Source organism: Tigriopus californicus, chromosome 10, assembly GCF_007210705.1.
Source record: "Tigriopus californicus strain San Diego chromosome 10, Tcal_SD_v2.1, whole genome shotgun sequence".
NCBI lineage: Eukaryota > Metazoa > Arthropoda > Copepoda > Harpacticoida > Harpacticidae > Tigriopus > Tigriopus californicus.
The window spans coordinates 11025600-11039499 of record NC_081449.1 but is presented as its reverse complement, the minus strand read 5'-3'; the positions used below and the strand labels follow the sequence as shown (position 1 = coordinate 11039499).

Below are 13900 nucleotides of genomic sequence, written 5' to 3'. Positions count from 1 at the left end.
CTGAAAAAAAATCGTCTTTCCGACCCCTAGATATCATATGAGTATAAAGTTGATTAAAATGAAAAAAAAACTCTTTCTTGAACCTCTAAGAATTCCTCCCCAATAACGGGAAGGAAGTCCCGAAAAAAAAGAAAGAAAGAGTTAAAGAAATATTATCCGAGCGCTGATAATGACTTACTAATATGGGTGGCATCAAAACGTCAATTTGATTGGCGTGACTCGAGATGGAGAATGCGTGAGTTAACTTTTTCAAAAAATATGCATGTTCAGTTTACAGCGAGATGGCAATATTTTTTGTTTGAAAATGAGGTTTCTTGGATGCTTTTTTTGCGGACTTCTTTTATGTACGATATGTAGGTATTTGTAGGTAAGTGAACAACGATAAAAAATTGGGTTTAAGTGCGGAGATAAGAAGTGAAAATAAGGTAAAGCACTATTGCTCTAGTATTAAAGTGGTAGGGAACGGACAACACTTTTCTTTTTTATTTTTTTGCTCTCGCGTTACTTCTGGCCATCTGGTCCATAGAAAATCATGAAGTTATCTATGATCTGGCCATATCTGGCTCTTGTAATTCGTTGGTGCGCCAGATATGGGGACGTTTAGGCAAGCTCTGGCAGGTTCGTTTGTTTGCTGCTAGCAATGTCAGTGATGCAAGATTGGGGCTTCAAACACGTTTTTTGAGAAGCTGACCCTTCTTTCATATTGCTATATGAGGAAAGGTCAGCTTCATTCAAACCATTTTGAAACGCCAATTTTGCATCACTGGCATTGGCAGGCAAGTTTGTTAGCTGGTACCAGCGTTTGCCTAAATGTACGAATAATATCAATGTGAAGATAAATAAGAACCGTTCCTCCTTCAATTACAACAGGGAAAACGTTCCCAGTTGTGCTTAAAAAGTCCTCAATAAAAATTGAAAGCGAACACGGATTTTGCAAATTCTAAAAAGTAAATGCCAAATAATATGAAATGCTGATGATACCAAAATCTAGCCATAAGTTAGTTAAGGATTGCCTGACTATTTTTTGTATTTGATCTCAGTGCAAAACTTGTTGAAATTTTTACCCTGGTCTTGAATACAAAAGTGTCAAGTAGTGTAAGACGGACGCAAATAGAGCCTTCGAAATTTGAGGTGTATTATGTTTAGAATGAATAACAATCATGTCAATGATTTCTGAACCGGATACCTAAATTCGCAAACGCCTTCAAAACTCATCGACTCTGAGCATCCGATACTGCGGGGAAACATTTAGAAACGAATCAGGGACGTCAATAACCATGGCCACCATGAAGTGGACAACCAAGCCCAGAGGTGTTCTCTCAGAGTTCATATTCAACGTCGGTAGTAGTTCGAAGACCCGGTGGAATTAGCGGAAGACCCGCCTGAGCGTGTCCAAGAGTCCGGACCCCCACCACTGCTCGGATTACCACCTCCACTTGCCTGGAGATATCCACTAGTTGTTTGTTGTCCATACGCCGTGTTTGTGGCACCATTGGTATTGTGAGGCGGCGGGACGTGATAAAAGTTGGGAGGAGGTTGTGAGAAATGCGCTCCATTGCTACTGCCGTTGTTGCCCAGACCTCCCGCCGGAGGCACGTAGCTTCCACTCTGACCAGAGTACGACGAGCCTGTGGCCGCACCGTAGGCAGCTACATTCCCCCCACCCCCACCTTTGTTACCATAGAACTCAGACGTCCGTCGGTCGCCATTATTGGCTACATGGGGCACAAAAGAAGGTGAGGCTCCACTGCCCGACTCTTGAATGGGAATGGTAATCAGGTTTGAAGATCGGTTACCACCCACCCCACTACTTGAACTTATCACGGAAATTTGTTGTTGCTGTTGCGGTTGTTGAGAGTGATGGCCACTGCCGCTCGTGTAAGTCACTCCGGCAGTGGCGTAAGAAGTCCGACTTATGGCCCCGCCTAGAGTGGGCGGCGGTGACTGAAATGAAGACAGAGCTGACGAGCCCGACAACACATTACCGGTCACGGCCTTGCCACCAACTCGGTGATGAGGGCTTTGAGAAGGCGGGTAGCCACCTTCGAACGTCCGACTCAGCGGCGCTGAGTGCTCGGTCTTTTTCCGCGCGCTCACCAAAGCGGCCGTGGCTTCGGCGATCACGGCTGCACTAGGTAACTCGGGCAAGGTCATGGCGGTTAAAGCCGAGGGGGCTGAAGTCACAACGGAAGCGGCTCCAGAGACAGGGCCGAGCGTATTGACATTGGCCTTAGATGCGGCCTTCATATGTCGATGCTGAATGTGCGCCTGTAGATCTCGTTGAGAGAGGTAAGTCCGCCGACAGCCGGTATGACCATACTGTGAGCCCCCGTGCGAACACATGAAGATGGACCCAAGGCCGGCCTGTTCTACCCGATTGACCTTGTCATTACATCTGGGACAAGCCGTACTGCGCTCGTAGCTCAGCTTGGCACATTTGAGACAAAACACGTGTTTGCACGGGATCATGCGTCCGTAGATGAGAATGGGCTGGAGACATTGATCGCAACAATGAATCATGGGATTAGCCACCTGAAAAGCACAACAATCGTCAGTGATGGCCAATCTCATCCATCAGCTTTAGACGTACTGACCTTCTGTCCCACCAAGTTCAGCTTGTGATCCCAATCCAAATTGATCATGGTCTTGGACGGGCCCCGATCCAAGGTGGTAAAAGTGGGGGCCTCCAGCTTCGAGATATCCGTATCCATATTGTATTGAGGAGCAACAGGCGAGGGTCCCGCCAACTCTGGGATATCCATGGGCACATCCTCATCTTCGGGATCGCTTTCAATCACCTGATCCACATAAAGATGACAATGATCATGCAACAATTCTCATTCAAGTTGAACTCACGCCCGAACTCAACTCACCTGACGTCGACTCCGTCGCATTTTGAGTCAGAAGCCTTTATAGGCACTCAAACGACTCCTACTCGACGCAATGGGCGTGTCTTCAAGTCCAACGGAGGCGACAGCCGCTCATCTCGGGCTGAGGTGGGCCTTACTTTTCCTTTCTTCCGGTTAAGTCAATGATCGGTGGCTTCAGATTCAAGCTGGCAAAAGGCTGTGACTGGGTAACGGGGGATCGTAGCACTGGACAGGAAGCCAAAGCAACGCCCTACACTTGCAAAGGTCTGAGCTACTCGGATGTGACGGTCAGCCTTTCGGATTCAACCCACGAGAGACCCCAAACGAGGCCAGAGTGCCATCAATCCGCCAGGCTAAACACTTCACAACAGCCTGAGATTTCAAGGCTGACCACATCAAGCTCAAGCCAAAGATATTCAGGTTGCCAGATGCGCTAGTTCCGTCCAATACTGAAGTGTTAACTGGAAGGCTAAAAATCTCTAGATTGATAACTGTTTCAAGTTTGAGATGGTTTTGCCAATAAACAATGCATATAAAGGCCGAAAGCGGGGTAGAAAGTGCGGGATTTGAGAGGCTTTCCAGATGGACTTCTGGCCAGCCTACTTTTACTCTGAGCTACGCAGTGGGAGCCGAGAAAGGAGAGGAGAACCAAAGCACTGGCTGGCTGGCTGGCTGGCACTTTCGCCAGAACCAGGACAAGTACATTCGTCCACGGGGATCAGGGTGCTTTTTTGTGTAACACAAACCAGCTCTCCATTGAAAGAAGACAAAATCAAAGGCAAGCAACACATCAAAACGTACCCAGTAAAAGTAAAAATTGTATTGAGTTTCCTTCAAACTATCTTGGTGTCGGTTCAATCGGATTGAGGTTCAAAATATTTTGCTTGAAATTGGTCACTTCCTGACATATTTTCAGACTCCCCAAAGGCCAGCAATCAATTTCAGGCTGTTGAGGCGGGGAGAGCGTGACGTCAGAAGGGCCAGGCCAAAACAACATCAGAAACCACAACAAAACAAATCCATCATTGATCGATTGCTCGAGGCTGCGAGCACGTTGTTCTTCATCGTCAAGGATCCGCTCCCAAGGGTCAAGTGCGTGTCAGACATAGTTTCGTCATGACTAAGAATAAGAAAGATGGAGCCAATCTGGGTCGGAGTCTGATTCGGAAGCGAGATCGCCGTTTAGCCGTTTCCGGCCGCCACACCACGGAAGAAGCCACTGGCACGAGCGTGTCCGTCACCGAGAACACGTCCGTCGAAGAGTTCTTGAGCAATGCTGCTGCGGCTCAACGGAGTTTTAACGCCGAACGCGGTCAGATGCGGATCGTCCAACACGAGGATGAACTCGACGATATCCAAGAGATCGAGGACGACGACGAGGAGCTCTCGGACGAGGATGAGGGTCAGGCAGATCAAGTGGACGAGGACGAGGACTTTGTGTTCAGTTCAGTGCCTAAGAAACCGGATTGGCGGACTGCGGGCACCAAAGAGGACTACCGCCAGTTGGAACAGACCGAGTTCCTCCGATGGAAACGCTATTTGGCCAAACTCCAAGCCACTCGTCCCAATTTGCCGCCCTTTGAGAAGAACTTGGATTTTTGGCGACAGTTGTGGAAGATTGTGGAGATGAGCGATGTGGTAGTGCAAGTGGTGGATGCACGAGACCCGCTCTTCTTTCACAGTCAAGATCTGTCGGATTACGTCAAGGAAGTGGGTGAATGGAAGCAGAGTGTCATTCTGCTCAACAAGGCCGATTTCCTGACCTTCGACCAACGAGCCACTTGGGCGGCCTACTTCAAGGAGAGCGATATGAAAACCCTCTTCTTCTCGGCCATGGAGGACGAGGCACCCGATCAGACGGGTCTGGACTCGGACGAGGAGCTATGCTTCAATCGGGCCCGGATCCTGAGTCCACAAGAAGTGCTGCAGACCCTCCAAGCCCAAAGCTCGGCCTCGCCTCTCACCGTAGGCTTCCTGGGTTACCCCAATGTGGGCAAGAGTTCCACGATCAATCGTTTTTTGACCAACACCCGCCTCCAAGTGTCTGCTACGCCCGGTAAGACCAAGCACTACCAGACTCACGTGCTCAAGGGCGAGGTCATCTTGGTCGACGGACCGGGCTTGGTCATCCCCAACTTGAACATGACCAAAGCCGATATGGTACTGGCCGGGATCTTGCCCATCGACAACCTGACGGATTATTTGACCAGCGTGGACCTTCTCATGACCAAATTGCCCTTCCATTACATCCAGACACACTACGGGATCATGCCGTTTTCCGTACGCGAAGCCAAGAAGCACGAGCGCAAATCCGAAAGTATGCAGATTCTTTCGGCCTACGGGCTCATGCGCGGCTTCATGAAGCCGGGAGGCGTGCCGGATCAAGCCCGGGCAGCCCGCGTGATGCTCAAGGACTATGTCCTAGGCAAGCTCTTGTACTGTCAAGCGCCGCCCAACATGACGCGTGAGGCGTATCAGCCCTCGTTGGCCGAGGCTCGCGTCAACGTGATCGATGAATACGAACTGTCCATCGTGGATTCGTTCCCCGAATTGAAAGTATCGGCCGGATTCCACGTGCGAGGTGTTAAAGCCGGAGCCAAGAAAGAGCGCAAACGCAAAGAAAAAGTCCGCCGGATACACAAAGATCCCTTTAACATACACGGATAGTCTGGGGTTTATCTCTTTTTTTTATTTTCCATTAAAGTATTTTGATCATTGATTATGTCATCTTTGTTATTGTGTATTGTGCCAGGCCGCAGGTTGTAACGTTGCAATTTGTACTTTGAGCCGAGCCCTTCTTTTCAACTCGTTTGTCCGTGCCGATTATATCATTCACGCATGCCTTTCCCTCTTCTGGTCCCGAATGGCTTCAGCCCGCCTAGATCCATGCGTACGTCCGAGTGTATTTACTCTGACTGTTTTCCGAGTGTATTCTGACTACTGCGTGGATTCGCCTCTTCATTCAGTCCTCAACGGTGTTGCTGTTCGCCCCATAACCAGACAACCAAAACTAGCGAGCAGGAGTCGCACTCGATCGTGAGCTGGTCCTCCTCAATGTGACGAAGGTCTTCGTCGGAAAAGGCGAATCGGTCCCCACAACGACACCCCAGGGACCATTGTCCTGGATAGGTGCCCTCGGCCTCGATCCGATCCAACTCAGCCAAGAATACAGTTTTCCAAACTGTCTGTCCCGATAACGAGGATTCTTGCGCAGTTAACCAGGCATCGTAACGTTTGCGGGATCTCTCGTCGCCCAAGACTTGCCACGCTCGAAGGATAGCTTGAGCTAGGTCGGGATCGGAGGCTGGATGGGTTTGCTTGTCCGGATGATGGACCAGGATGAGCTTTTGATATTGGGCCTTGATCGTGGCTCGATCGGCGTGGGGACTCACGCTCAAGATTTGGTAGTAATCGGTCGAATGGTCGGTCGTCATGACGACCAGGGCTCGAGTCCCGATACAATCGAGAGATCCACTCGGAGAATACACCTTCTTGGCGTCTAGTCGGGGACTGCACTTTGGATGGATGGATGATATGGAAAAAGTGTCCTAGGCCCACGGTTTAGTAAGGCAGGTCGTCAGCCAGGCCTGTATTCCGAGATGAGAGTCAGTCACGTGACCGGGTGTATTTTGTTGTTCCAAGTTGGATGTTCATCTTTCTTTTTTGGTGGTTGGCCTCCACTCGACGACGACCCATCACCGCTACACGAATTCAGACTGGATGAAGAGTGCGGGGCAAGATGGAGGGAGCTTCATTGAAATGGGTTCGGGATTGAAATGAATCGACAGTTTGTCAATTTCATTTCAAGTCTACATAACAATTGTTAGAAGCGAAAGCTGGAACTTTGTATGTTAAGAGACATTTTTGGCTTTTAAGCTGGCCGTGGCCTATCCCTGATGATGGTCAGGGTACAAAGAGGCCCAGGACGGGTGTGCCGAATGTTCTAACAGCCTCCGAGCATGGGGCGTGCGTTGAATATGGATAAATCATTTAGACCAAAATTGATGTACCCATTCTGTAAGACAAGTAAGAGACCAGATTGGGACCTGATAGGCCATGGACGATATACGCGCATTTGTGAGAATCCATGCAGAATGTCTGTCCTAGACGTGGGTAGTCCGGCTGACTGCGTCGCTCGAACTTGAAAGAGTCCGTGGAGTCCATGGCTGACGGCGTCGCCATCATCGGCGTCGCCGACGCTTGAGAAGAGGAAGAGGGGTGCCTGCCTGTTCAGCTGCTCCAAGCCTCCGATCCCTTCAATGTTATTTCATCAGTTGGATTCATCCTCCCAAACGTTGACATCCTACTGGTTTCACGCGGTCTAACGTACGCAGTTGGGAAGAAAAATTGCCATTATTATCGAACATTGAATTGCCAGTATTGTGTCGACAACCACCCCTCGCACCTCTCCAACAATCTATGGTGTCACTTTGGCCAGGTAAGACTAGGTCGACTCAAATCTAGTCGCCATGGAAACCCACCATCCCAAAGGGTTTAAAACGTTATGGGACTCATTTATGGCCCGTTCACTATGCCCCGATTCAATCACAAAGTCTGCCGCTAAAATCTTGAGGAGGTATGGCAGTTTTTGCCAATGTTCATTTTTCATTTCGGGTGGAAAAGTACTTTACATGAACCCTGGCTGGCTCTTTGTTTCTCTACTGCCTGAGCCGGCCGGCCAGCCTATTTTTTTGCTGGCCGTTTTCTATATTTGGATGGGCGAGTCATGCTTGAACGGGAGTAGGCAGGCCCTCTAACACGCATCTGGGCCAAATGCCCCGGATTAGGCCTAAACAAGCTTAGGCGTGGCTAATTCTTTGAACAACGGTCTCCGGGCCAGAATCAACTTCGATTAGTGTCCTCGGATGAGCCTGGAGGCTCTCAATCCAGCTCTTAACACCAGGTGTCTTTTGAACCTCCACCTGGCAACCCTGTAACCATGACTCACCGAGGTCAGTGTTTCGGTCAGTTCAAACTCAAAGTAGCGTTTGCGCCGTGTTTTCCATCAATGCCCTCGTAAGTTTGGGCTTTATCTTCAAAGCCGAAAGCTGTTGAATCAGGAGCCTTGGGTCGAACACGTATTTCAGTAATCTCCGGCCACTTATGTAATTTGATTCATGGGGCTCTGGGTGTGTCTGAGTGAGTTGGTCAACGCTTTTTTGAGTCGTCCACTGTGCATAGCTGAGTCCATTCCTGCTTGGGAATTGCTCGAGTTCGTGAATGAGAGTGGATCGTGGAGGCGTAATCAGTAATCGGAGAATCTCGATGTTCCCTCTGTGATCCATCGGCTCGTCCTGCGTGGTCCTTTCGCACCTGTTTCTGTATTGTGCCCATCTATTGTTAGTTAGATCATGGATCTGTCCAGTGCCAAAGTGAGTGGCGCTGACAAACTCGATTTGTGTCGCAAATACTTCCTGGGCGGATTCGCCCTCCTGCCCTTTCTCTGGGCCGTGAATGCAGTCTGGTTTGCTTCATTGGCCTTTCGCGCGCCGCCCTTTGCTGAACAGAAGGCCATCCGGCAGTACGTGCTGGCCTCGGCCGTCGGCGCCGGTCTCTCCTTGTTGGTCTTGATCGTGTGGATCGTAATCTTTAATCAGTATCGAGCGGATTGGGGCGCCGTGGCCGATGCCATGTCCTTTAACATTCCTACGGGCCAGCCGTGATCAAAATCACGGCATTGTTTGTCAGAAATGTTCCCGTTTCTTTGACTATTCTTTTGATTAAAGAAAAAATGCTTTAGATTGAGCCGCAGAGAGATAAATGAAGAGCATGTTGCCAATGAATGAAGGCTTTTTCGTTGCAGAATTGATTGGAACCCGTTGACGAGCTAATCATGCTTCCCGTGATGGAATTCGTGTTGCCGCAGAATGCTGCGGCTGCCAGTAATGTGCCCGCCTTTTTGGCCAAGTTGTGGAAGATGGTCGATGATCCCGAGACGAATCATCTGATTGAGTGGAACGATGAAGGACACAGTTTCTTGATCCACAATCAAGCGGAATTTGCTCAGTCCTTATTGCCATATTACTACAAGCATTCGAATATGGCCTCGTTCGTCCGGCAGTTGAATATGTACGGCTTTCACAAGGTGGTGGGCGTGGAGACGGGCGGTCTCAAGAGCGAGCGACAAGAGGAGATGGAGTTTGCCCACGACTTCTTCCGTCGAGGAATGGAATTCCTCTTGGATAAGATAAAGCGCAAGGTCTCGAATAACAAGGCCACCCATTATGCCCCAGCTATGAAAAGTGAGCGCGTCAATGAGGTACTGAACGAAGTCAGCGTCATCAAAGACCGACAGGAGGATCTCGACGGCAAGTTGGACACCATGAAGAAGGAGAACGAGGCCCTCTGGCGAGAAGTGGTCACTTTACGGCACAAGCATCAAAGTCAACAGAAGATTGTCAACAAGCTCATCCAGTTCCTGGTGGGCATGGTTCAGCCTCGCATGGGCGGAGCCGTCAAGCGACGTTACCCAAATCAACTTGCAATTCAAGACACCTACCCTTCCGGGGGAAAGGAACCCAAGTTGGATATGAGTGGTGAGAACTCACCCCCGAGTGATGGTCCCATTATCCGCGATGTCACCCACGAATCCCAGCCTTCGTCAAATCGCAAGTCGACTGGCCTCAAGCTCAACACGAGTGTGTCGCCAGAATTCATGAATTCTCTCTCGCAACTTCAGCAAAGCGGCCATGGCGCGGCTAATTTGAGCGATGGGACGGTCAATGTGGAATTGCCCGAGACGCCCGAGCCTCAAATGAGCTTGGCCTCCACGACGGGTTCACTCTCGCCTTACACCTCCAGCAAGATGACTCGATCTATATCGCCCATGACGGTGGGTATGGAGGCCGTGGATCCCAAATTGGTGAACCCGGCCATCACGAGCAGTAACCACCAGGCAACCATGATGAGTGCACCCACGCAAACCACCCCGAAACGGAACAAGACCACCTTGACACCTCAAAACCTGAACTCAACCCAGAAAGGGGAGCCTATGAGCAAGGCCGTCACGCCCACTCGCACGCCCAACCGCCCTACACTCACCCGAGAGATCTCGCGCGAAGACATTGACACGGATATGACTATGACCACAAAGGACTTGGACAACCTTAAAGACATCCTGTCCGGGCAAATCACACTCGACCCCAACCTGATCACGAATATTTTCAACCCCGAGGATTCATTTTCAAGCTTGTATCCAAACGTGGCGAATGATTTCCCCTTGCAATTTGATCTGGGCTCGCAAGACGGCGACGCCTTCTCGTCCATGTCCAATATTCCCGCCATTGAGGATAATCACCATGAAGTGCAAAGACTTATGGCCGGAGACGAAGAGGCTCCCGTCGATATTGATGACAGTATGTTGAACACGCCCAAAGTGGTCCAGGATAACACGAATCCAATATCGTTTGCCATGAGCCGTTGAAACTCGTCGTGATAGCAAATCACAAGTCGCTTCACCATCACGTTGGAACGATGTTCGAGATGAAATCGTTCGGAAGAGCCGGAGGTGCTTCTTCCCCATTCCAATACTGAAGAACCATGGACTGGGCTTGGCTGATTATTACTATTCATTAGTATTCAGCTTCGGATAGATACCAGAGGCATCTTCTAAACTACAACGGAATATTACCGATGAATGTCCAATGATAATGTAATGCACTTGAGTAAAAGCCATTGTTCGTATACCGAGCGCGTTCCTGTAAATTTTAAAGTCTGGTCTCGCTCCATTGAATGAAAGGAAGAAGGCGGAAGTCTTCGCTTTCATTGATTGAACCGATTCACTTTCCGAGTACTGACTGCTGAGAATACTACAAAATTGTTACTATTTTCTTCGGAGATACTACTCCATCTCGATCATTCGTTTTTAAAATAAAACTATTTCTAAATAAAAAAAAGGACTGCTACTGCTCATTCGGGCGAGCGGTCATCAGAAACGTATTTTGGGTGATTTTCGCAACAAGTCTTGCTAGATAATCGCTAGATAAAAGGGCTGCGAAAGATATGTGAAATTGGGTGCCAAATGACAAAGATTATCCTGCAGATCCAATCGAAGCATCCTTAAACATTGCACCCATCACCTTGAACAAAATTAATTTAACAAAGAAAATGACAAGTTGACTTTTCGTTTCATGCAGTCACCCTGCTCACCCACGTGTGTTGTTGTTCAATGGAGAAATCAATCAACAAGGATCGAACAATAATCTGAACATTTTAGCTCGATCGAAAATTGTTAGGTAGGCCAGGATTCACTGACGATGTCCCGGTTGATCGTCAAGAACTTGGCATCCAGCCTCAACGAGAAGAAATTGCGAGAGACGTTCAGCTCGTTGGGCGGGCAAATCACCGATGTCCAACTCAAATACACGCCCGAAGGCAAGTTCCGACATTTCGGATTTGTGGGCTTCAGCCGTGAGGAAGATGCCCAAAAGGCCCAGGCCCATTTCCACAAGAATTTCTTGAATGGCTCCAAGATTCACGTGGAAATATGCGCGGACTTGGGCGATGAGAACAAACCGCGAGCTTGGAGTAAATACGCCCCCGATTCATCCGCCTCCATTCAAAGGAAAAAGTCGGAAGCCGACGAGAAGAAAGAAGGGAACACTGAAGAGGACGAGCGCAAAATTAGGAAGGCTAAGAGAGCCCAGAAGAAGGCCGAGAAGAAGGAGCAAGCCCAAGCCTTACTGGACAAGTATAGCCAAGATCCCAAGTTTCAGGAGTTTATGCGAATTCATAAGCGAAACGCCACCGAAGGCGTTTGGAATAATGACAACATGTTAGAGGTGGCGCAGAGTTTCGAGGCTGAGCAAAAACAGGAAGAGGATTCAACCCTCGCAGACGAAAAAGAGGCTGAGGATGAGGAACCCACCGAACCATTGGAAGACGAAGAAACCGAAGCCAAGGAAGCCAGCAATAAGGCCTTGTCCGATTTGGATTACCTCAAGACCAAGCAAGAAAGTGATGATGCTCAAGCGACTGAGGAAGTCAAGGCGCCAAAGGCCAAGGCCGAGAAGCCCAAAAAGGAGCCCAAGAATGAGATCTATTTCACCGTCAAGTTGTCGGGCCTACCTTTGAAGTGCAAAAAGAAGGACCTGAAGGCATTTCTCAAACCTCTAAAGGCCAAATCGATTCGTCGCCCACCTCATGTAGGTGGAATCGCCTATATCGGGTTTGCCACAGTCGAAGAGCAAAAGAAGGCCTTAATTAAACACAAAAGTTTCATCCAAGGGCACCAGATTATGGTGAAAAAATACGAAAAGGTCAAGGAGAACGTCGATGTTGAAGCCAAATGGAAAGAACAAGAAGACGGCTTGAAAAATGAGGAAACATTGGCCGAATCCGGCCGACTGTTTCTTCGTAATCTCTCCTATGGCATCGTGGAAGAAGACCTAGAAACGCTTTTCAAGCCTTATGGTCCGTTGGCCGAAGTGAATATGCCCATAGATCGAATCACACGAAAACCCAAGGGATTTGCCTTTATCACCTATGTAATTCCCGAAAACGCCACTCAAGCTTACACAGCGTTGGATGGATCTTCGTTTCAAGGTCGATTGCTCCAAATCCTACCCGGGAAGTCCAAGCCTTCCGTAGAAGAACTAGCCAATGCTGAAGGACTGACCTTCAAACAGAAGAAGGCTCTCAAAGAAAAGGCCCAGGCCAGTTCCAGTCATAATTGGAACACGTTGTTCTTGGGCACTTCCGCCGTGGCCGATCTCATGGCCCAGAAATATAACATGAGCAAGAGTGATGTGCTCACCGGAGATGGAAAGCAATCGGCCGCGGTGCGCTTAGCTTTGGGAGAGACCGAGATCGTGGCGGAAACGCGAAGGTTCCTCGAGGACGAGGGCATCTCGTTGGATGCCTTTAGCCGACCTCCTCAAGAGCGATCTAAAACTGTGATTCTGATTAAGAACTTGCCCGCCGGAACACAGCCCATTGAAATCAGAGACAAATTCGCCAAATTCGGTGAGCTTGGACGAGTGGTCTTGCCTCCCCATGGGATTACGGCCATAGTGGAGTATCTCGACCCGTCCGAGGCGAGAAAAGGCTTCCGTGGTTTGGCTTATTCGAAATTCCACAACACGCCTCTTTATCTCGAATGGGCGCCTCAGAATTCCTTCACCCGAGAAGCCTTGCCGAAAGAAGAGCGCATGTCGTCGGGAACCGCTCAAGACGACGATGATTCCGGAGTGGATACGAGAAACGACGTGGATGAGGCTTTTGAACCAGAAGACGACACTACCCTGTTCGTCAAGAACCTGAATTTCTGCACAACGGATGAGGAGCTCAAGAGTTTTTTCGCCAAGATCGGGCCCATACATTCGGCCACCATCTCCAAGAAGAAAGACCTCAAACGACCGGGAGAGATGCTTTCCATGGGTTACGGTTTCGTTCAATTCAAGCTCAAGTCGTCAGCGGAGAGGGCCTTGAAGAACCTTCAGCACAAGATGTTGAACGACCATTGTCTGGAATTGAAGCGATCCACGAGAGCCACCACTTCTAACGATCAGGTTCAGACCACTCGCAAGCAGAACGTGAACGCGCAAGATCCCACTAAATCCGGTACGAAGCTCATGGTTCGGAATGTGCCTTTTGAGGCCCATCAGAAGGAAATTGAGGACGTTTTCAAGACATTTGGCGAACTGAAGTCTGTTCGATTACCCAAAAAAGTGACGGGCTCTCATCGAGGGTTCTGTTTCATTGAATACGGCACGAAATCTGATGCCAAAAAGGCGTTTGAGGCCCTTTGCCATAGTACGCATTTGTACGGAAGACGTCTAGTTTTGGAATGGGCGGAAAACGAGGACACGGTCGAGGATTTGAGGCGGAAAACTGCCTCGCATTACGTCGAGGGTGCGCCAGCCAATAAACGCTTGAAAAAATCCGAATTTCAGGAATCCATCGCACTTGAAACCCCCTAAACATTTACTGTCCTTTTGTTGGGAAGATGAAATACAAGAATATGAATAATTGATTGTTTTAAATAGAAATGTATTCTTATCCGCTGGCTGGTCGGCTTTTGCCCAGAAGTG

The 13900-nt window shown here is 49.2% G+C and overlaps 5 protein-coding genes across 7 annotated transcripts; 3 read left to right on the top strand and 2 right to left on the bottom strand.

Annotated features, from left to right (window-relative positions):
• Positions 1-1113: 1113 nt before the first annotated feature.
• Positions 1114-3584, bottom strand: LOC131888808 (E3 ubiquitin-protein ligase Hakai-like). Its single transcript, XM_059237743.1, has 3 exons — positions 2874-3584; positions 2595-2798; positions 1114-2532 (listed from the first exon to the last, which is right to left on the bottom strand). Exons 1-3 carry the CDS (start codon positions 2892-2894, stop codon positions 1333-1335), a joined length of 1425 nt encoding a protein of 474 aa, XP_059093726.1. The 5' UTR covers positions 2895-3584; the 3' UTR covers positions 1114-1332.
• A 242-nt stretch (positions 3585-3826) lies between these two features.
• LOC131887591 (uncharacterized) lies at positions 3827-13840 on the top strand. The gene is made up of 4 exons (XM_059236217.1): positions 3827-5536; positions 8236-8452; positions 8737-10245; positions 11105-13840. Exons 1-4 carry the CDS (start codon positions 3987-3989, stop codon positions 13787-13789), a joined length of 5961 nt encoding a protein of 1986 aa, XP_059092200.1. The 5' UTR covers positions 3827-3986; the 3' UTR covers positions 13790-13840.
• LOC131889007 (dnaJ homolog subfamily C member 24-like) lies at positions 4751-6742 on the bottom strand. Its single transcript, XM_059237990.1, has one exon. It carries the CDS (start codon positions 6302-6304, stop codon positions 5840-5842), a length of 465 nt encoding a protein of 154 aa, XP_059093973.1. The 5' UTR covers positions 6305-6742; the 3' UTR covers positions 4751-5839.
• On the top strand, positions 7118-10804 carry LOC131889000 (heat shock factor protein-like). 3 transcript variants are annotated; one of them, XM_059237981.1, is made up of 3 exons: positions 7176-7193; positions 7225-7308; positions 8674-10804. In XM_059237981.1, the coding sequence occupies exon 3, from the start codon at positions 8704-8706 to the stop codon at positions 10291-10293; it is 1590 nt and encodes a 529-aa protein (XP_059093964.1). In that variant the 5' UTR covers positions 7176-7193; positions 7225-7308; positions 8674-8703; the 3' UTR covers positions 10294-10804. The 3 variants fall into 3 exon arrangements, with proteins under 3 accessions (XP_059093963.1, XP_059093964.1, XP_059093965.1); XM_059237980.1 differs by having other exon boundaries at positions 7118-7308; XM_059237982.1 differs by lacking the exons at positions 7176-7193; positions 7225-7308 and adding an exon at positions 7602-7822.
• LOC131889008 (gamma-secretase subunit pen-2-like) lies at positions 8072-8652 on the top strand. The gene has a single exon (XM_059237991.1). It carries the CDS (start codon positions 8222-8224, stop codon positions 8531-8533), a length of 312 nt encoding a protein of 103 aa, XP_059093974.1. The 5' UTR covers positions 8072-8221; the 3' UTR covers positions 8534-8652.
• Positions 13841-13900: the final 60 nt, after the last annotated feature.